The sequence below is a fragment of the Ptychodera flava genome, chromosome 13, assembly GCF_041260155.1.
Source record: "Ptychodera flava strain L36383 chromosome 13, AS_Pfla_20210202, whole genome shotgun sequence".
Classification (NCBI taxonomy): domain Eukaryota; kingdom Metazoa; phylum Hemichordata; class Enteropneusta; family Ptychoderidae; genus Ptychodera; species Ptychodera flava.
This window is the reverse complement of record NC_091940.1, coordinates 17,169,912-17,193,439: the sequence shown is the minus strand read 5'-3', so window position 1 is coordinate 17,193,439 and position 23,528 is coordinate 17,169,912. Positions and strand designations below refer to the sequence as shown.

Sequence of the window (23,528 nt, the reverse complement as noted above, 5' to 3'; positions counted from 1 at the left end):
ACGTGACTGTCGCAAAATCGTTTCATGTATTTAATGCATGATACTTTGCATATCATGAATGTGCGCGTTTACAGTGTACATTTACTGCTAGCTTTGCGATTTAGTACGCGATTGGGAATTCAAAATGACATGCAAGTCGTGAAAGCGTTAAATATATCGCACCCGTAATCAAGATTCAGTGTAACAAAGAGAATAAAAACCTGAAATAATAAAAGCTTTGCAGATTTTTAGATAGTCATCTTGTGTCGAGCCAATCTGAAAACAGGAACCGGAAATGGGTTGTAGCACCAATAGTCCATTTTGAAACATACAATTTACACAAAGAAATGTCGGGACAATATTGCAATATTGACTTCAAGGGAACGAAAGCTGCAACAGTTTCTTTTGATGACATTTTCGTAGATTTCGTTTCGACAAACAACTTCATTTTTGTCTTTTCCTTCTCCCTATGATGTATTGAATGACCATTGATACAGCGTGCAATGCTACTGGTGAAATATGGATTGCAGTTCGAACTAAATTTAGTTAGTTGGCCGTTACGCAATCACAGACTTTGTCCAACTATAAAACAAAATCACTTCAAGTGACTTGCTTGTTTGAAGAGTCATTCAGCCAAGGAAGGCCACAGTAAGTGAACTCTTTGTTTTGCGTCCCAAGCGCGCAGGTTTTCGAGACTTTTATGGAAAAAACACAAACTTTTCTTGAAGAATTTTCCATTGTTGACGATATTCTGTCGCAAAACAAAGGCAAGACTTGTACATTGCAACAAACCAATTCTTCGCAGTAGTACCATCTAGGAGCACATATTTACAGGAAATGAGTATGTTGCATGAGAGAAAACTATCAAATAATTGCATAGTGATTTTGTATGATTTTTTTGTCTCTGTTTTTGATTGCTTACCCGCCTTCCTTTCGGAATTTTGAGTGGACACGAAACAATGAATTTACTTGGTATGGCCTAATGCTACAGTCACATTGAAATATGACAAAATGTACAGCAATGCGTCTGTAAGGAACGCATGTCATATTCAAATCCGACCGGAAGAACATGTCATATGTAGTAGCTACCAACGATCGCGACAACAGGAAAACCGTAAAAAGGTGCGTGCTGACATCAGCAATCCGAGTCAGTATTGAAGTTAATGTATGAATAAAACCGACATTGCGATTCCTCAATGTCAGTGTTGAACACTGATATATTTAGTGATCGTACAGTGAATGCACACCTCTTCCGATAATGTTTCATGACATCCGGCCTCTCAGCTTGCAAAATGAGCAAAGTCTTTGCATGGGACCAACATTTGCAATATTTAAGTTCAGGTGTATCCATTACAAAAGAGAAATATGGTGTTCTCCCTATTGCTGTTCTTATTGAAGGAGAAAACATGGATTGTATAATATCGTTGACAAAATTCATAAAGCATCAACCACACGGGAAAGTGAGACATATTCAAGTACTTAGCCTAGCGTAACCATTCTGAACACAAACCGCTGTTCTTTCTTCATTTCAATCTCCTTCATTGTTCGTGACACACTCTCACTTCACTGTCTGTCTCCTCTTGTCCCTTCCCCCCCCCACACACACACACACTCTCTCTCTCTCTCTCTCTCTCTCTCTCTCTCTCTCTCTCTCTCTCTCTCTCTCTCTCTCTCTCTCTCTCTCTCTCTCTCTCAGCAATGTAATAACCTATAAGTTGACAAATTAAGTAAGAGAGAGAGAGAAAGAATCATCATCATCACAAGAAATATTGCATGTTGGGAGAGAGAGAGAGAGAGAGAGAGAGAGAGAGAGAGAGAGAGAGAGAGAGAGAGAGAGAGAGAGAGAGAGAGAGAGAGAGAGAGAGAGAGAGAGAGAGATCATCTTCTCAAAAAATATTGCATGTTGTCGACAAGTCCTCCGAGGCTCTTAGCCATCGCTAATTTAGGACTTCCTCACGGTCCTATAGACACTGATGTCGATAATTTTCCATAAAGTGCGAGCGCACAAAGTCAATGGATCGCGGCTAGAAAAGAATTAACATACCTTAGAATTATGAAGATTACAATCAATTTAAGTTCTGAGGAGTATATGGGGATTCACACTGCGACAGCGAGGAAAACTGAATATTGACAAATAATCCCTCGAAGGACTTCAGTTAATAGTCTTTGATTGATGGAGGGTCCTTCGTAGAAAAATGAAAGGTTCGTTCGGACTCCTTATCGGTCGGTGTACGCGCAGACTGTCAACGGAGTATAAGATTTTGACGATGACAACCGCACTTTTGTTTTTCTCTTCTTCTTCACGATTGAATAAAAGCGCTCAAGTGTTTGGATCGTGGGGAGTTGTTGCACAGCAGTTTCTTCTATTCTGTTTGCAGTTTCTTATCAGCGAGGAAAAACTTGTTGATATCCGTCTGTTCGCAAGAAACGGCGGAAAAAATACGCCGCTCTCTTCTGTCGTGGGCAGGTGACGGTGTTCGGATCAGGTTGGGCCGTGTAAAGGCTTGCTCCACGAAAAAAAATTGTGACTTACAAGTACTACACAGCCTAGCGCGCTAAATTTTGACTTTATTGATGTCATTTTTGATAAAAATAATATTCAGGTACAATTGAGAGATTTCGTTGCCATAGATAAGTATTAAGTTCCCTTGAAATTATCGAGAATTGGGTATTGAATTAGTATTGTATATTAAAGCAAAAATGATACTGAACGCTGCCTTCTAATTGATTGAGAAAAATAGTATGATTTATCTAAGCCAATAATATTCTTTAAATTGTTTTGATTACAATATCAAGACATCTGCTCTCATGAAATTAGCGATGAGCTATAACAATCACGTTTTAAAAAGGTGTCGCGGAAGAGGGAAGCAAAAAGTATTGTTGATTGTGCGCGTTTGCGTGTTTCACTACGATGGCATCGAGAAGTGAAAAAAAACAAAACAGGATTACATATCGAAGGACATCTGGGAAGACTTCTTCGCCGCTAACGGGGGCTCGGTTTCTTCCCCATACCGCGGCAGTGCCACTACTTGCGTGATTACACAGGTGTGGAACAAGTGGACGTCAAAACCTACCTGCCACAGAATCGACGTGTGTCGTGTGATATAGAACGGCGAAGGCGAAGAGCGGTATCGCCGTGTTCAATATGGAATTCATCACGTCCGTACCTTTCCACGGCATCAGTGCATCACCCTCGGCCGACTGCCCGGGCTCTGAACCACGGACGTTGGGCCTGTGATTTGCGAGTATGCGTCGGGGAGTCCCCCTAGTTCATTCGATATTTGTTCTCATTACATTGGAGGCGACAGTGACAAGTTGTTATGGTTACCGTGTGAACATCCGTTGATATTTTGAATGTGTGAACGCATCCATGTATCTCACAATAACAAGCGTCTCTCTCCATCGAAGGATATTGCGCGGGTTTCCTTTCCGCACAGCCAGTTGGGATCACACTTTATCATTAAGACGGTATGACCCTCAAAAGAGAAAGATTTTTAACCCTTTGAGTGCTTTAATTTTTCCCTCCAAAATTTTAGTAGAAAATTTTACCAATTTATGAATTTTTCCCTGTGTTTTTTGATAATTTTGGACCCAATCAACATCACACGTCATTGGCTACAGTTTTTATCAAAATTTTGGCAAAAATCTGACAAAGTTGACTTGGGTACATTTTATGAAGGTGACTAAAATTGACTTTTGCGCTCAAAGGGTTAATGAGCCAAGAATAAAAGTCAGGGGTCATCGTCCAAATTTCGATACTAGGGAAATAAATTACCTAATACTTGCCGAGATTTGAAATTCAAAATGGCCACATCACTGTGTTAACTCTAGAGGAAAAAATTATCATTTTCGATTTTCGAGAAAAAAAAAGACGATGAAAATTTGTCTTACTCTATAAGAGCTTTAAAACGAGCCCCGACACGTAGTAGGTCAGAAGAGAGTTGTAAAAATTTGAAAGTCAGGATATCTGTCTCTGAGGTGCATTCTGCATAAACAACTATCATTCAGGAAGCATGGCCTTCATGACTTCAATTCAATTTTTATACCCTTTTTGGTGTCAGAAATCTCGTTCAGGAAATGTGACGGTGATTAATATCACTTTTCAACCGGAAGTGAGTAAAAATTAAACCGACGTGAATTTCCGAAGGTTCTCCCTTAATCCATCGCATCTAGCTTCTCAGGGATCACGTTGTCTGTATATAGTTCAAATCTCCACTTCAAATCGACAGCGACAAAGTCATGTTGACGTATTTTCATAATCACTGTTGAGTTGTGATCTGCACGTATCCTGGAATGTCCCGTTTGATACTTTTCCCTATCTCGAGCTCGAAGAACTGAACAAAACATCACGTGGTCCCCATATCGGTCACTGACACGATAGACTACGTAACTATAGCAACAGACAGGATGACCGACAAATAACTTATTCAGCATTTGTCACCAAAGATCTTTATCACAAAGGGTAGTCATATTATAAAATCAACCTCAAACTCCAGAACTCTTTGACTTTGACATTTTACCAAGAAGAGAATTCTCCACCTTTATGCCGATCTTTTAGCAGTAATTCAGTTACACATCTATCTGTTATTGTTTAATACGACACTTTTGCGTTTTACTTCCTGTACAAAAATCGGATAAATCCGTCAACCTACCGATTGGCTGGCTATGAATTCAGAATTCTATTCTTTTAAATCGTCAACTTCACAGATAAAATAAGGAACGAGCTGCAAATGAGTGAAAATCGTCTTGAGTTCGCGACATTCCGTTGTTTTGATTAAAACACTTTTAATCGAAAGCTTGTTGTTAGCATTAATGAATCAATGATCTCACACTGACAAAACGTTTCGTCAAACATTGGCGTGTGTTTTATCATGGGTAGATTTCAATCCTTGCTTTTACATTCTGAAAATGAAACAATAACCTACTTTACGCACTCAGCTTAATCCTGCATTTTTCAACTATTCCCATGTGGACAGCAAATTAAGATGAATACTAGCCAACATGAAGAGCTATGCTTTTCTGAATAAATAATGTTAACTTCCATGATTGAAATTCTGTTCTTCGCATGTTATTGAAGAATGGGGAATATAGGTGTTTATGAACAGCCTGCATTCTTGGTGTGAGCAACGGTCACGGATAAAACTGATGATTAGCGCCGCAATAAGGGAGGAGAAAATTGAGACGGATCTAATATTCGACCATGATATCGCCAATTTATCAAAACACCTCTTCGTAGCCATGCTCATCACCATGGTGACAGAGACAGGAAGGCGCTGTGGAGGATATTATTACTTCTTGGAAGACGCAATCGAGCGTGGCAAGGATATCATCGTCATGCACCTTTAAATTGACGCGAGCTTCCGGTTGAGGGGTATAAAATCCTCTAGCAAGCCGTCATGTTGGCGTGGTATTCATCTTAATTTGCTGTCCACGCGGGAATGGTTGAAAAATGCAAGATTAAGCTGAGTGCGACGCGTTTGTTTGGATCATAAAATACGTCACCATATAAATTCATCTCCAGAACAGAATTTATGTGCCTGTGATGTAAAACTTTCATTAAACCTTCAGAACTTGCGAGGGATCTCTGAAGTTGCATGGCTTGATGGAAGATGAAAATATAATGTCTACGAACACCGATTACAGGTCAAATGGATGGATAGTCACTCTTTTTGAGACAAATTAATTTGAAAGTCACCAACAGTGTGCGTTTTACAAGTAAGATTATACAGTCCCATAGAGAGGAAAAACTTTTTGTACCCAGTGTCTATGTTGCATAGAGAATTTAATATACTTGGAAACTGCAATAAAAGTTTGAGAAATTTACACTTATGAAGTGAAACTTTGAAATTATTTGCGTTGTGACATGAATGATTTTCAGTGGGTTGTTTTGTTGACTATTATGAACTTCAAATTGTCTAAGGAGGTAATGAAATGTCCAGGTCAATTCCCCTTATGCGAACATGGTGTAATTGACAGCGAAGGTTTCTAAAGTCTATGTTTGCATGTCATATAGTCCCTTTGTTTTGATTGTAATAGCATCTTTCATGGTCGTTCCTATGAACCGTCTAGGCAAATGCTTCAATGTGGCCAGCTTTTACAACTCGGTTTATCAACTACTGTTACATCCTGGTTGAAGTATTAACATCAAACGTTGTCACTATTAATTGTCTACACTGAAAATACATCTTAACTATTGTAAAAACATATTTTTGTATTCGGTTCCTCCTCCAAGCGATAGTGCTTCTGATCTCTAGTTTACCGAATCTGCGTTAACTTAAAGAGATGAGGTCCTCGGAACTGCGCTCAGGGGTCGTATGGGACCCATACGACCAATATAAACACTGTAGTCAAGGTGATGAATGTTAAAACATGTTTGTCATGATGTTACAGCTAAGCTGTGTATAGATGCTTATATTATCAATTGCCGTCCTTGTTTACTCATAGACCCTCTTTAGGTGACATTCATAATTACGCTCAAAATTTGCGAATTAAGATTCATCGACCTGTTGGTGTTACTTTCAATCAAAAAAATAAAATTGTTTTCATGCTATAATCGTCTGTTCAAATAAAATCGGTCACATACACACTCACAGACATACGGACAGAAACATACATACCACTGCCATAGGTCTACTGAGGAAGCCCCAGCGTCGGCAAAAAACCATATAGCTGCCTAATTTCGAGTAAATGGTTATTGAATGCATTGGAGCTGTATTTTCACGTGATCAAAAGTGCAGGTAAATCTATATTTTTCAAATAAAGGCACATATCTATCACACCGCAAGTGTCCTGTTTCAGAGATAGCCTTATCAAATTGAAAACATAATCGCTATCGTGCTAAACAAGCTTCGGTTCAAAAGAGTCCTCGTTTTAATGAGAGAGAAAGTTCTGTCGCAACAGATGTCGTCGAATGCATCCGAGAGGGAATTGTTCCCGCCCATTTCATCGAGATTCATTTCGATCAGACAGAGAAGTCATGGGCTGTAGGGCGTCTCACGACCTAGTGTATTTTTAGCGATTTGTATAGCGCTAATATCTGCAGAATCCAATAAAATCCAGCTGCGCCATATCTAATGCGCATGTCCCATTTCGATAAAGGTGACTCCTTTACAAGGTAGGTTGTAATCTTTGCGCGCTTACACAACTGAGAACAAATTTTGTAAACCCGAAAAGGCGGCACGTGATAGATTCTAAGTTGTGACAAAGAAATTTGAAAGTGGGGCGACAAATATCGAAATAAATTTAAGACATCGAACAAAATCTTTCTCTTGAGCAAGGAAATAGAAAAATTACTTTACCGGATTTTTCAAATTCTGCGGTCTTTTAAAATCTATATCGTATGACGGATTGACGTCTGTTCCGCTGTGTTCGCAAAATTACCAAATAAAGGTAGTTTTCGAGTTCAGATTTCCGACACAAAGCATGCAACTTTCCGGCATTCGTCGGAAGACTGGAGGTTTATAACGTATTCACATGGCGAACAAAGTTATTTGCAAATATGACGAAAACTGAATTGCTGCTTGTTTATAGCTAATGCGGTCAGTGCACTTGTCAGGGACGTGTTACCATGACGACAATGGACGCCAGTAAAGCCCGGGGGAGGAGCGAAATACAGATCATATCTATTTTCCGTCACCGACGGATGATATCGGATTGAAGCTCTAAAACGATTCCGGTGCCGTCATTGTGCCCCTAGCCGTTTGAATTTCACAACCCTACCCGAGTCGATTTCTATGAAGCGTAGCAAAAATACAACATAACATATCTTGCATAATACAAGTCATTTTCAATGAGATTCAATACAGTCCTATAAGCTATCATATATAATTCCAGTCTTCATGCCAAACGCAAGGGCTGTTTTGATATACTCCAGATAATTTTGCTCAATCTAGGTCGGAATATAGTTCAAACACCGCACTACACTGAAGTAAACTGTACGGTAAAATTTCTTTATGCATATGCTACATCTTAACATCAGCCATGTGATCCAATATGGCCTCCACTGGTCGAGAAAGTGCAATTGTTTTCATATTAGAAATATTTGCATAGGTTTAGCTCCATCTGGTCTCATCAGTGCATCATTCATGGAAGAGCCAATCCTCCGGACTATATATACACGCCACAACATTGTGTAGTCAATTTTCAGCACAATTTTCGTAAGCTGAGAACGTATTCAAAAGCCTAACCAAGTCCGTATATGGCACATAAGAATGGAAAAGACCTTTTAATGAATTGTTTGCACGTGAAAGGAAATAACGGATCACAACATTAAAACAGCTGAAGTACACTTTGCCACAATTGGCCAAAAGTAGTTCAAAATGACTATCTACACTATAGTGAATCATGCAATGCGAAATAATGTAAATAGCACAATAAAGTGTTATGGATATCTCTACGTATTCAACCTACAAGTCAGTAATGATGCTTGTTCCTTTACATACGCTGCCTTCAACCGTAGTCCTAGATATTTAAGTTGTACACGTTCAAGTCAATTAACGGGAGGGTGGCATGATGCGTCACTGAAACCGGCAATATTATTCATGTTGGAGTCATCCTTGACAGCACATTAAAGCAATGATACGAAGTGCATGCGCATAGCCGCCCCCATGACGCTTATCTCCGCCGTCAATGCGTATGTCATAGTAATCTCTCTTCTTTGTGAGAAATGCGTTTTATGCGAGACAGTGCTTATGAAACACCGAGTAAGGTCTATTAGAGTATCAATGCAATATCCAATGCTGCACTGCATTCAAAGGAAAATTACTGGCTATCGTCAGTTCATTAAAGTATGTATGTGATGATTCTACAGAAAAGGGGACAAGGGACGCATTCAAGCGGTGACGCGCGCCTTGTTGCTGCACTGCAACTGGGACTGCCTCCGGATGAGCTTTTTCCGAAGTAATTCCCGTGCGCCTCGAGGTCTTGGAATCTAATCATGAAAGTCCGCATTCACCCACAGCATACACAAAACGTGAACGGCGAAAGGAATATCTTGTAACACAGAATGCTACAAATACCCAACACTTGCAAGACTAGTCAAACTTTATTCATTATTTTAAAATTTTCGTGCATATTTTTTTATCATTACCGTTCCGATTGAAGTTCTAGAAAACTTATTTTAACGCTGACAATAATTGGACATTTTGTTCTCTCAAAATTGTAGTACACTCAAGATGTAACTTGTAATGTAAATAAAAAATGAAAATGAGATTATTGTATTTTTTATTTTATTCTCATCCTAAAGGTCACCTTCGAAATTAATCTTCTGCCATTAAGCTAGAATGCGCCTCGGGTACAGATATTCTGACTTTCAAACTTTAATAGTATTCTTTTGGTCTACCACTTGTGGGCGCTCTCTTAAAAGCTCATGGATTAAATAAAGTCTTCGCCGGCTAATTTTTGTGGAAAGTCGGAAATTTTATTTTCTTCCTTAGCGGAAACACAGTGATTTCGGCCATTTTGAATTTCAAATATCTGTAAATATTGGGTAATCTGTGTCTCTAGTATTAAAATTTGCACAGTGACCCCCGACTTTTTTTCTTTATTTCGAAAGAGAATGGTTGAACGCTTGCTTGAGTATAGTTTCAGCAAAAGTTTGGGCCTTTCATTTCCGAGGCGCGAACTATCTTACTCAGCTCCAGGCAGACTACTGTCACAAGGACAATCCTTCGGATTAGTTTCTAAAAAAGTAGTCTTAAACTGAATTAAATATAATCTTGAATACATAAATTAATATCTACAATGACGTCAGTTTCTTAAACTAAGTCGATTGTCATATCGGATGCACTTGCCGGTATAAACTGTAGACACTTGTTTGGTAATCTGGATGTGAGATGCAACAACAACATTACTATATACAGAAAGAACTGAAAACGTTGATGTTTTTTGCTGTGCTTAGTTCTGAAAGCCCCAAATGTTCAATTCTGTAAAAGCCAATATGAATAGACTCTTTCTGACGATGTCGATTTAGTTTTAGTGTCTTTATTCATATTTATTTATTGAGAACATGAAATATATAAAATTGTACTGTGCAATAAAAGTACATTTTTCATACAAAAATGTAAAACCGTGCTGAGGAATTTTGAAACTTCACGAAAAACTTCGACCACTGGTTTCATTCTATTGATTTAGTAAAGTACCAATGCGTCAGAATTAAGCGCCTACAGATATGAGTAAAATCTCTCGATTCAAAAATCTATGTGTACAGACACAGGGCATCATACGAACGACGGGCGGGCGGCGGGGTCGAGCTTTATGTTCAACTCTCCTTCTTCAGTCAGTCATTTTAAATAAAGACATGCCTACGTCACCAATGGTCGCCTCATCCTTTATACTTTTTTACTGAACACTCTAGCTGCGCTCCTTGGCTACTTGACCTTATATGTTGGTAACAATGTTACATCGATAGTAGAGTGTCTATGGTTACTACACAATCTCTCTATACCCACATGTGGTTACAAGAAAGCTTCTGTTTCACGTCATTAGCTTAATTGCCTGATACTGACCAAAGGATTAATCTTCTGGTAAGGTCAGCGCGTTAAGAAACAGGGTTAGGCAATATTTCTGAATTGATTTTGTACTGATGATATAGTCTGGCAGAGACCCTGCGATTCGCGTTCTTCCCTGTTGGAACACGCGCGCGCCCTTCAGAGACGCGACGCGAATCCCAGGGTCTGGACGTTCTTGCAAGCGACCGGTCGGATTTCTGCCTGATCCGGGTACTTTATAGAACCCCACACATCCGTTAATCAAATAAAAAATGACAAGTACCATAGCCAAATAAAATTAAAAATGAAAAATAAAAACATACCACGTATATAGGTCTACCGGCTACTAGTATATATTCTCTCCGCCAAGTTAGATAGGTGTTTCTTTTGAGGTCACTACCCTTATGAATATTCATACCCTTGCAAAAACGGACAGTCGCTGTGTCTGGCAGCGCGTGCTCACTGCTGCACAGCGTTGCCTTCTAATGCAGGCCCATCGTGGGCGCGCACAAAACAAGGCACAGCGACTGTGGAGAGTCTACTGATGATAGTATTGTGAAGTCAAGTACTCAAGGAATGCAAGTAAAATGTTCTATAAACGGAGAGGAGACTGCTGAAAGCGAATACCTTTATTATTTCGCAGACTGAAGAAGAATAGTGGGGCAAATACGTCGACTCCCCCTCCCCCTCCCCTTCATGCGCGGTTAGTCTAACGGTTAAATTATGACCGTGTATATTACAAGGACGTCAGTTCAAACATTTGATTATGTTTTCAATATACTTGTACTTATTCTTCTCCGTGAAATGTGTTGTCTAAATAAAAAAAATATTGGCCCTGCAAACACAGCAGATTGAGTAAAATATGCAATCCCGATTGTTGACAAAGGAATACGGACGGGAATTCGGTTTTCAACAAAACAGGAAATTCCACAAATACAGTGGAGTATGTTCACATGTTTGAACACTGAGTATTTCGACATGATTTGGCGAACAAAGAAGCCGTATTTTAAAAACAGAACAAAAATATGAAAAATGCAACAAAAGTTCAAACTGGTGGAATTCTTAATGAGCTAAAACATTTTATCGGTGACGATCATTATTCGCCCCGCCCCCTGATTACCCCTTCTTGAGATCATGGATCAGCTTCGGTAGGTAGGCTAAATACCCGGGGGTGTTTGTAAATGAAGATTGTGAAAAATATTGTTCTATAGTGCACAGCTTTAAAGCGTAGCTATAATGAGTACAACTATTGTCACGTGTTCGCATCACGTGCAACTCCATCGCAGCCACAGGTTTTTATACTAACACGATTGTAACTATTTTGGGATAATTGGATCTTCATATTTGTCAAATTTCTCAAACATCTTAGGTGCCCTATAACTGAATGTCTCAATATTACAAATTACTCATTAAAACACTGTGTAACGTAAAAAGAAAAGTAGATTAGCTTACATTTGCAGATTTTAAAGACATTACTTCACCATCCAATTATCCAAAATTAGTTCCAATCGTGTTTACTAGAGCGAACATATATCCAATGTCTACGCTTGTATAACAAGACAAGCGTGCAGTGTATAGCGTCCCAAAGCCGTTGCACTACACGTGAATTGCTAAATATAAAGAAGCTTTTTATCGCGTCTATCGGCAGCTATTGAGCTATATTAATAATATTACTGGCAGACCGTTTAAGTCACTACAAGTGAGATGATTATATGTCTGAACACTGCCTTTGAACTTCACCTTTATGCTTCAAGAGTCGCTGTTCACTCATTTTGAAAAGTCGTGTTTCAAAAATGTGCCGTTTTTCTGAGCAGCGATACGCTTCAGCATTATCTCAGGGGATATGTCCGTATCTATTCAGCATTAAAGGCGTCCTCAGACAAGCACTGATTGGTATACCATGAGCAGCATGTGGCCTCGTATTCTTCCGGTGTACCCAGAAATGAGCTTGAATTTTATCTAAACGGTGCTTCATTAAATCTCTCTCGGCTCTCTGCTGCTTTAGGAAGTTGAAAAATACAGTGTACAAAGATAGCAGTAATGACGTCGGCTGGAAAACAATTATGGCACTGAGTTGAGGCAATTACAACGCTAACAATCTTCAGTTGGTACAGAATTTTCTGTTTCCCTCTTTGCTGACACGAACAGAATTGTATCGACGTCATCTTATGCTTCAACATTTGCAGCTCGACGAGATAGGAATTTGGTCAATTGTCCGTCGAGCAAGGCAGATGTTAAGATGGCACCTTTCTAATAAATCGCGGTACTTGGTTTCCTGTTCTTCAAAGTCGAAGATGTCTATCCTCTCACTTCTTTGCATGCTGATCAGAGTGGTGACAGAAAATGCGACTAAAGTCTAAAAACTGACTGATATCAATCAGACACAGGAACTGTACAGTAATTAAACTCGAGCTTTGGTTAAAAAGATTCGGCCAGCAAAACTTTTGCCGATCCGCCCCGTCAGATATCATGGCACTCGACGTCAGTCGTCGTCTGCTGGCGCTGTTCCTTTTCTAGGGACGTCAATACTGCGGAGATGTTTGCCTCCTGCAAATCGGACGGAGTGAGACTTCTCTGCTGCTGGGAATCCACATTGACGGGTGTGTTCGACGGTGTCGGCAGCTGCGGGAAAGAATCCTCCCTGATGGGTCGGTAGACTTCACGGCTTTGCCGCCGGCCGCCTTTCAAGAACTCCTCGCCCAGGAAGCCCCCTTCCATAATTGCCGGGGTGTAGCTCCGCAAGGTCGACTGCGAATCCTTATTCCTCGTCTTCTTCCGTTCGTTCTGGTACTCCAGCGTGTTTCCCGCGATCTCGCCGCGCACGGCTTGCGAGTAGCGGATGTATCTCTTCTGCCTGCTGTTTCCCGTGCACGAACGGGTCTTCCTGCAGCAACAGGCGATGAGACAGATCATGGAGACAACCAGTACAACGAGAGCCGCGAGTAGACCGACGATGGCGGCGTTTCCGAGTCGCAGTATGTTGCCAATAATGTCCGTCCACGCTGAAAGAGGAAATTGGGGTTAAAGTTAGTACCTTAAAGCATGGAGGTAGTAGAGAGTTCCAATTTTGCCACAGTTACCATGGAAAGAGAAAACCTAACCAATCACAGATTTTAAGCGGGTGGCCACTCTTTAAAAACAGCGCGCTCGCATGGGTATTTTGAATACCAAGGAACGTCCCTTTGACCATGTATGGGCATATTTAGATTACAGGTGACTGTATAGTACACATTACAGAGCCGGAAGCTGTAACTTTTGATAATTTTTCTCAGTTTTGGCTTTAATGTCAACTAAATTTATAGTACACAGCTTGTCGAAATACACAGTACTCAGCTGGTCAACTCAGCCTGTACATGTATGTGTAAACTCGTTAAACTGCATTGTGCAAGTACTGAAGACAAGTGAACTCTAGCTTGAATTCAAACGTAACCTAACAATGCATTTAACATGTGCAGAGACGCTTTAAGCTCAATAGCAGGTGCTTCAACATGCTTTTGGAAGCTGTCGAACAAGAAGCTGGGATAATTGATAATTAAAAAACAAAGATAAGTCGTTAAAACCATTAAAAGTTACAGTTGCTGATCCTCTGAGCAAATGTTTTACGAAATGATGAGTAGATATCATGACAGAAAAAATTAAAGGCAATGCCTGATGAGTTCTGGTTGTAATAAACGTCACCTTCTCCCAAGCGAGAAACCACGGGAATTTGTACCGTAAGCAGGCCTTTTTCTGAAGGCATTTAAATTTGCGCTGTGTTGTTCTCAGCCAACAAGAAAATTGGACGGTCTTCAATCAAGTGAACATAAATCAAATGCATGAATTCAAACGGCAATGACCATTTCAGAAGATCATAAATCCTTTTCGGATGAGGTACTCTCTGAAGCTTAAACATGATTTTTCACAGCTTTATCGCAAATTGCTTCCTTTCGACTGATTCCTTTTTGCGCGTGCACGTACATACACACATACGTACATGTACATACACACGGGACTGTCCTGAAACAAAAGTGAATTTGAATTAGTTACAGAGTGTGGCCAGCACGTGCTGCGGTTGTACTTACGCAGGGGACAGTTCGCTTCATACATGTTGTTAGACTCGTCCGTGGAGTCACCGCAGTTATTGTTGCCATCACATTGCAACTTCGGATCGATGCACATGGCGTTTTTGCAGCGAAAATCTCCTCGCCTCGGACATGTATGGGTCACTGAAGACGAAAAATATAGAGTAAATAACTTATTGGTCACTGAAGACGAGCGTTAACAAACAAAGTGAATAACTTACTTTCAAATTCTCGTTACCTTAAATGGTCTTTCCTGTTCTAAGGGGTCAAACTGCATATTGAAATGCATTGTGGGTAAAAACTCGACTTCTTGCAAGAGTTTGAGACAGTGATGTCATAAATATTTATTATTGCAATGCAATCGTTTTCAAGGCAAACAGTTCTGTTTGTTTGTGAAACTAGCTAAAGTCATGTATCTTTTCATCTCTTCGGCAATTCTAGTATGAAATTGCTCAAACTTTCTAACTTTGGCTTCCGTAACCTTGTGTGCTTTACCTGTAGAAATCCACCATTATGAAAATATGGTCGACCGCCTGAAAATTTCATGACTCACTAAGGTTGCAAAATAATTGTCAGCGAGGCATTACTTAAAACGACAGAACCGGTCACTAGAGCTGCTGAGGACGAATTTCAAACCTACGCGTATTTCCGGTACACAAAAATTCTGAATATTTCGCTGTGACCTTGCTTTCTTAGCTGTCGACTTGAGTTCAAAGTAAAACTGGATGATTTTTTATGGCTCCATACCCGCACCAAAAGCCTGAACAGTTCTAACATCACAGCGAATACTTGCACATCTGACAACATTTTGAGCCAGTGTCAGTCCTTGTATATTGGTTTAATTGACATTACTTCAATATTTACCGACGGAACATCTACCCTAACCCTAGCCTGGTGGGTTAAAATTATGCAAGGGGTAAATGCAGCCCTAATATAACCAGTCAATTTCAAGAAATTTCATCAAAAGTTGTTTTCGTTGTTTTTAAATGTAATATAGCATTTAAAATAATTTTGGGCAAAATACCATTGTAGAGGGGAAGTAAGGTTGTTCGTAGCTACCCTCCCATCACGGTTTGAAAAGAGCCCCTCCCATAATATTTACCCGTTCCCTTCTACACTACCAAAACTCCCAGGTGCTCCTCTCGTCACACCATAAGAACTCAGAGTCTTTAGTGCCGTCCTCTTCCCATGTTAAAGTTCCCCTTTGCCCTCTCTTTAACACATGATTTTGTCCTTCCTACTAAAATCGCGTGCCCACTGACATAAAAGAGATTACCTCTTTCCCGCCAACTGATAGAACAAAATAAATGCCGTCCCGGCCCGCCAATAAACTATTTGCGACTACTTTTTCCGCACGATCACTTTCTTTGCCATTGGCTTCTCCTGTAAATGTCTTGGGGTAACCATCATGATACTTCGTACTCACCCCAGGATTTCATGAAGGCAACGAAAACAAAATCGTAACCAGTTCCCCAAACTTTGCCGTTCGTCTTGAACCTCAGGGTGACAGAGTTGCTGGTGCTCTTGATATCGTCTGGAAGGCTAGACCCGCAAAGTCCGCCTTCAGGCACAAGGGAGTTGTTACTACGAATGGTACTTCCGTCGTAGACGTAGAGGGCGTCCCTACACACGCCATCAGACACGTCGGGAATGTCAAATTGTTCAAATTGAATGTAAATCTGCTGGCCTTCTATGGCGTCGATGGTCATGACGCAGTCTATTTCTTTGGCATAGTTGTGGTGTATTTGTGATTTGACACGACCTCCTTGTACCGAAGCATCGATCTTGTCAAGGCAGTGGTCCCAGTTTGCCATATAGTCTGCAATTAGCAAAAAAATTGGATTACTTTAAAATATGTTCAACTGATTCATCTATCTATCTATCTATCTATCTATCTATCTATCTATCTATCTATCTATCTATCTATCTATCTATCTATCTGTCTGTCTGTCTGTCTGTCTATCTATCTATCTATCTATCTATCAATCTATCTATCGACCCAGACACTCACTTACCGACCTGTCTAAATGTTTTTCTGTCTATCCATCTGTATCCGCTATTCCGTATATAAACTCCCTTTGAATATATGAGTGTGCTCGTATCTACGTCTGTATGTATCGATGGGCTGTTTGTCAGTGCCTCTATCGTATTTTTCTTTTGAAGAGACAATGTCGTTGCATTACATCGTTTTGCATCTTTTGTCATCATTTTATTCTCTATTTTTTTACAGTTTGAAATAGAGTCAAAAGAGGTCCGCCAAGGGATCAAGCAAACGTAGACTGTACATAGAGGTTGCCTTTCTAAAGAGAGGTGGGTGTGGCATTATTTCATGCGTAGGTGGCGCACTGAATAATGCATGTAGATTATGAGATCAGAGTATTGAAAAAAAACCTTAATATTGCCAGTGTACTAACAGCACGATATTTTAGTTTCTGATACAATATTCATACAGAAACTAGGCCAAATAAAATGAAACCGACTGTGCTTTCACTATCAATATTCTTTTAGATTGTGTCACAATTGACCACTATACACTGGTACTTCAAGTAAACTGGAGCATGGTACAGCTACAGGTGGTTGCTCTATGGAGGGCTTGTAACATGTAAATTCTCACGGGATTACCTGAAAGTGACAACTATGAAAAGATTACCGCTCTGTGAAGGTTGCCACAAAAACAGCTTTGAAAGTATTTTTAAAAGGAGATCAAAGCAACGCTCAAACTCGGTTAAGAGACGTAAATATGATACAACCATTTTCAGTATTAGACAGCGAAGCTACTGCACTGAACTACAATAAAAATGCTTACACTAATTGGTTTCAGCTGTAGCTAGCGATGGCAACAATTTGTTATAAATGGCAGTGTTTTCTCTACCATAAATTGTACTTAGTTGACATATACATGAGAAAAAATATTATTTTTACAGTGTTTACTGCGCATGCGTTGGAAGGTTACTCTGGTCATCATCCATGCGGCCATTGGACAACCAGGGACAGTGTTCGGACTCCCGGCTTTTACAATATACTTTGCTGGTATGCCACTTCTGCGAACTGATTTTGAAGTCTTCGTTGTAAATGGAGATTTAGTCGTCTTATTTTTGTGCAAATCGAAACTTTTACTGTTTCCCAATCGGGTTAACATTTAACATTGGGAAGCATGGCTGCCATTTTGAATTTACAATATCGGCAAAGTTTACGTGGTTTGCTTCTCAAGTACCGAAATTTCCACTCTGAGTTTCACTCTTGATTTGGAAAGAGGACGGCTTAAGTTTCCTTGAGGAAAGTCTGAGAAAAAGTTTAACTTTTCGAGGCGCGTGGTGCTGCCTTAACAGATAATTCAGAGAGGAAAAAAACAAAGAAAATATGATGAATGGCAGATATGTTTCTGTCAGGAAGCAAACCCGCATACGGAAGTTGTTTTACACTGGGCCAATTAAAATTGATCGTACACATTTTAAACAGATTCTCCCTTTTATTCTTGAAAGCCAGACATGTCCCCTTAATTCTCCAAGTTTAAATGTCTACCTGTCTGATTTCAAAGTCACGCTTACATGTAGTCTATCAACATCGGGCCAACATCCAATTCCAAGTTCAAAAGCGACAATAGGAGGGTCCACTAGCCCTGAATTCAACTTTTATTTGAATTCAGTAAACCTTGTCCGACATTGTTACCGTACATCCTCACCAGCACATTGAGGGCAGCGCACACTTTCAAAACCCTTTCGAGCTTAATAAATACCGCACAAATAATTGAAACGTTGTCTGCATACTCAAGCATGCACGCTTTCATTCATTATTCCATCATACTATTGCATCTAATGCAAACACGAAATCATGCATGCATATCGCAATTAGGTTATTGCTACCTCGTGACGTAGAAGTCTGGGGTTTTTTTTCAATAAACTCCTACCAGAGTAATCGAAAGCAGAGCAAATACTACAAAACTGATGTTGACGTATGTAGGTTGAGAATGGAAATTATCTTTTTTATCAAAATACTGATGAAGCATTTTATGGCCCTTTAAATGAACTCGAACTTTACACGACCCTGATCTCGGCATGTTTCTTTTCTAGAAGAAACTGAGACACAGTATGGGATCGCCACGTGCTGTCACGTGCCGTTGCCAGGATACGAGAAACCAAGCTTCGTTCTCTCTACACACGCGTGGCTACAGCGAATGCGGCAGGGAGTAACTGATGAAGTAAACTAGGCAAGGATGTTGATTCAGTTTATCGGTGCTCGCGCTACCCATAAACCCACGCTATAACACGCTATGAAGCAATTTAAATTTTGAAATGCACTTTTCAACTGTGGAATAAACTGGGGGATCAACACTTTCCATTCGGAGAATTGCAATGGAGGAAAACTGCTGATGGTAGTTTTTATTGTCTTGCCATTTGTTTTTCACATCACGAATGTTGTAACCGTGAGGGCTTCCGAAGGAGGTGTGGTAGACTTGTCTAAACACCGTGGCTTTATCAAGTGTAATATCTCGACAGGGTAAAATGAAAGTATAAACGTCAACAGACAGCCGCGTTGAAGGTGAGGTGATCGCGAAATTGAAGCAACGGGTGGTAGGGTGAAGACGAACCGGGCCACTTCGCGTATACGTCCAGAAAAGCTTAGTGCAAGCCACTATATGCCCAACGCCTGCAATTTAATTACACTTTTCAATTGAATCGATTCTTGCAATACTGGCAATATAAGAGTATTATTACTTTCGATCATTTAATGACGAATCTCGTAATGTACGTCCATCGTGTGCTTCAAATTGATAATAAAGTTTCGCAAAGAGTGTACAGAACGACGACTCAAAGAAACGGGTTCATTTGAAAAAAATAATCCGAGTTCTTTTTCTTGAAATTCTGTTTACGTCACTAGCAATTTTTAAAATATTATTTCATTTCGACGGGTATTCAAGTAGTATGATATTGTATGATATTGATATGAACTGAAATGAACTCTTTGTGATGAGAATACCGCCGCGTGACCATTTTGGCGCCAAATGTCTAGCTTTCGTCATGATCAGAAATTAGACAAGAACTGCCGCTGAGTATTTCTGAATGATAAAGATCTCGAAAATTAAAAAACGACAGCCAGCTTTTTTGATGAACACCGTGACTAGACTAAGTTTCCGAGCACGGTATTTCATACATATGGACATGGTATTTTTCTCGAATTTCGCCTGGCTCCATCTAGTTGTAATATTCGTAGCCAGTCGGATCGGGTTTATCAAGTCTATTAAATACACGAAGGCCTAATTAAATCATTTATGACCTAATTTCCGAGACTATATACTGCCATACATATCTACAAATTGCCCGTATTCGTTGCGTTAAAATAGTAAGTGACTGTCAATTTTCATCTGAATTAATGATGTTTGCATGAACCACACATCCAATAACTAATCGAGACGTCGTGACAGTCGGCATTATTGACATTAAATTCACATCGGTTCGTCACGAGAAAGCAAGGTTCAAACAGTCACGTGGCTAGATGATTTTTGTCCTAAAGAAGTCACGTGATAAAAAAACAATTTTGTAGCTACGATGTAGGTCATAGGTCATTATCATGATACTCACATTGTCATAAGTAACCCTACATCACTCAATTAATATTTGATATTAAACAATGACATATGTATGTATTACGCTTATTGGCTTATTAGGCTTATTGGATTATGTTTTCCAGAGAAAAGAAATAAATATAAAGTAATTACAACTTATTTAGCTGTTTGACGTTACCCTCTCTTCAGCTTTGTCTCTCAGGAGCACATTTAATCGAGTTTTTGAGCAATTTAGATGATCGATTATGTCTTATGGTTTCATATAGGTAACACATGAACTCCTAGCTGTAATACTTTTATCGTTTTTTTCTTCTACGAAACACCTGCATATCCTTTTTGTCTTCTCCCTAGGCATGCTGAAAACAAAATACTTTGTCTGCAAACAAGCACAATGCGCTGCGTGTAAAGTGCATCTTAAGGCTGTACGCGCCTCGGGGACAGATACTGGGACTCTCGAATTTTTACAATACTGTTTTGGTCTACCATTTGAGGGGGTTCATTTTGACGCTCATGGAGTAACTAAAGCTTTTACTGGCTTATGTTTTGTGAAAATTGAAAATTGATTTTTGCCCATAGGGATGGCAGCCATATTGAATTTGAACTATTGGTAAATGTCAGGTAATTTGTTTCCATGGTATCAAAATGGACACAGTGATCCCCGATTTTTATTGTTGATTTTGAAAGAGAATGGTTGAAAATTTTCCAGGGGGAAGCTTGAGCAAGGGTTTCAATTTCGTGGCGCATACTACTTTAATTTGTTGACAAATGAATCCCAGTCCAAACCAAAGATCAGTTATCAAAATGACATTCTTAACGCTTTGAGTGCTGTAAATTTTCCCACCAAAATTTCATTATAAAATATTGCCATCTTTTGTGAATTTCTCTGTACTTTTTTGACAATTTTGGACTAGATGGACATCACTTTTCATCGTCTACAATTTTTATCAAAATTTTGGGGGGAAAAACGGAAAAAATTTGTGCAGTTTACATTTTATACAGGAGACAAAAGTCGACTTTGGCACTCAGTATATACATACAATTGGCAAGCTGTAAACCAGACATTCAGTGAGATTTGGAGCAAAACCAATGAATGTATAATTTTACAAATAGCAGCCCAAAAGAACAACGGAAAGACAATTAAGCTGATGGAGTTTAAATTGCCCGTCGTGGATAAACTGTATGACGTGTGCAAACAAGGTTTTCAAAGTATAGCATGGGAATACAGTCAGTAACAAAATGAAATTTACACAATACAAAATTATAGGATAAGTTACATTTTAAACTAAAGTGAACGAAATGTAGGCTCATCAAAACATTTTACAACGATTGATATACCACAACTGATAGACTGACTCATCGTCTCGAGAATAAAAACATGACTAGTTGTTGGTCTAGTCTGCTTTCCATTATCATTGTGATACGTCACCGACCCGCAACCGGCCGATTAATTACTGAAAGTGGCAGCAATGACGTCTCATGTCATCGGGAAAGTTCGGAAAATGATACGTGATCGAGTATGATCGGAATACGACACCGTGTTCTCGCTTTTACCTATGTGGTAATGCAAGCCATCTGGCGTTTGAGGTGGGTTCACTGCATTGTGACGTCCCTTTAAAAAGCCTCGACTGCCTAAAACAATAGTCGTCCTTTCGAATGTAGATGTCAAAATAAACCACTTAGAAAAAGCGTACACAAAAGGGTTTCAATAAATCCTGCTTACAAATGGTAATTTGCGTTCCTGTTCTTTCGCACGGGGGCGTGAAATGACCTTTTGCAGTGAGCAAACTGTTGCATATTTCACACCGTGTACTAGTAGATCTAAACGTAATTACGTCCCGAATACAGACCAAATACGATCCCCCTCGTTTTTACCAAAGTGACATAAACAAGATATGATACTTTACACCAGACTAACCGCGTCCGCTGGCGGTGTTATTGGCCCCTGCCGTTTATGAAATGTAATTCTCTCGCTGTGGTAGAATACATTCAATTATCGGGTTTCAGTTTCAAATTTTGCGAGTAGCTTTTTACCGAACGAGATAACCACGGATACAGTATACTCACGGATACTGAACCACGGACCGTGACTGAACATAATAACAAGGTCATGTCGCAAGCACGACTTTGCCGTGGTAATGCACGGACTGGCCCCTATGCCCTTAGACCTCCGTCGGCGAATACGTGAACGCACGCCCCCGGACTTTCACCTCTTTGACATTGTACATATACGAAACACAATGGCCGGGGACACTTCACTGGCGGTGCACAATAACCCACAAACTCTTACAGCAAAGAAAAGCGTGAGAAAGGTTCTGTGCTGTAGGCATTTACACAAACTCAAAACATGCCAGCCAATTGAAAAAATATTTAAGGCACAATGGCTTCACTTTTCAAAGATTTGGTAAGCTGGTGGCTGCATATTTCGTTTCTAGGTGACTATAGTAGCATGGTTTGCCATCATGGTCAATACAGCTACTACCGATTAACCAGTTGCCCTTGTTTTCAGAAGGTAAATAGAATTATGCCCTTGTCCATCATTAAAAATGACGAGCGACGGTGTCGAGTACTTTCTTGAAGACAGATGTCTAGCTGTCTTCCACGCGTATACACCGCATAGACTAGTTCCATCTCGATATGTAGCCTTAATAAGGGTATGTCCTTCGCTCGTCGGCAGCAAAAAGATCTGTCATTTAAGTGCGTGTATAAGACAAAATTTGCCCATGAATAGGCGCGACATTTGTAGTGTGTTACGCATATCACCAAATTTTGCGACACAACTGAATGTAGATAGAGATGGCATTCATACTCACAGGTGTCCGAAGACGCCCTGCTTGATCCCAAAACTCCAAGCAGACACCATAGCGACAGCATAAACCAGGCAGAAATTGGTGTTGGCGTCTCCCCATCCGCCATGATGGGCTAAATTTTTCGCCACTCCCTACCAAGGGCAGCCTTTTATCCCCACTCTACAGATCAGCAGCTACCGTGTGCGTCAATCAATAGGCTTCTGCATACCTTTTTAGCCGAGTACGCAGTTGTTCTCACGATCCGGTGTCAACATAGTGAGTATTGTTCTCGAGTCACTCAGGCGTTGTAATCAGGCTTTGGTGAACGGAGAGCGCTGCCGGAACCTGAAACGTTCATGCGCGTTGTGACATCAAAACGAGCAACGTTCACCATGGTAGCAAAGGGCTTCAAAGTGCGTGCACTGCATTCCGCTACAACCTATTTAAGTGTTGACGTTCTCTCCGATTGTTGTTATATTTGGAGGGGGAGGGGGAGAGAAACGATTCGAGTATATACGATCAATATGCGATTGAAAATGAAAAAAAACATGTTTTACAACGTAACGTCATAATTTCGACATTATGCGGGCACCCTTGAAAGTTCTTATTCCAACGACAGGTCAAAGATAATGCATTAGCATGGTTTTGTGTG

The 23,528-nt window shown here is 40.0% G+C and overlaps 2 protein-coding genes across 2 annotated transcripts in view; both read right to left on the bottom strand.

The window, feature by feature from the left end:
• The window catches only part of LOC139147617 (low-density lipoprotein receptor-related protein 12-like), a 43,482-nt gene extending 40,273 nt beyond the window's left edge, over positions 1–3,209 (bottom strand). Inside the window, exon 1 of the mRNA XM_070718768.1 lies at positions 3,054–3,209. Coding sequence (XP_070574869.1) covers positions 3,054–3,159 — 106 coding nt within the window. The 5' untranslated portion in view covers positions 3,160–3,209. The remainder of the gene's footprint in view (positions 1–3,053) is intronic.
• Positions 3,210–9,944: 6,735 nt separating this feature from the next.
• On the bottom strand, positions 9,945–23,291 carry LOC139147615 (uncharacterized). Its single transcript, XM_070718765.1, has 4 exons — positions 22,901–23,291; positions 15,954–16,346; positions 14,528–14,671; positions 9,945–13,468 (listed from the first exon to the last, which is right to left on the bottom strand). The coding sequence occupies exons 1-4, from the start codon at positions 23,001–23,003 to the stop codon at positions 12,927–12,929; spliced, it is 1,182 nt and encodes a 393-aa protein (XP_070574866.1). The 5' UTR covers positions 23,004–23,291; the 3' UTR covers positions 9,945–12,926.
• Positions 23,292–23,528: the final 237 nt, after the last annotated feature.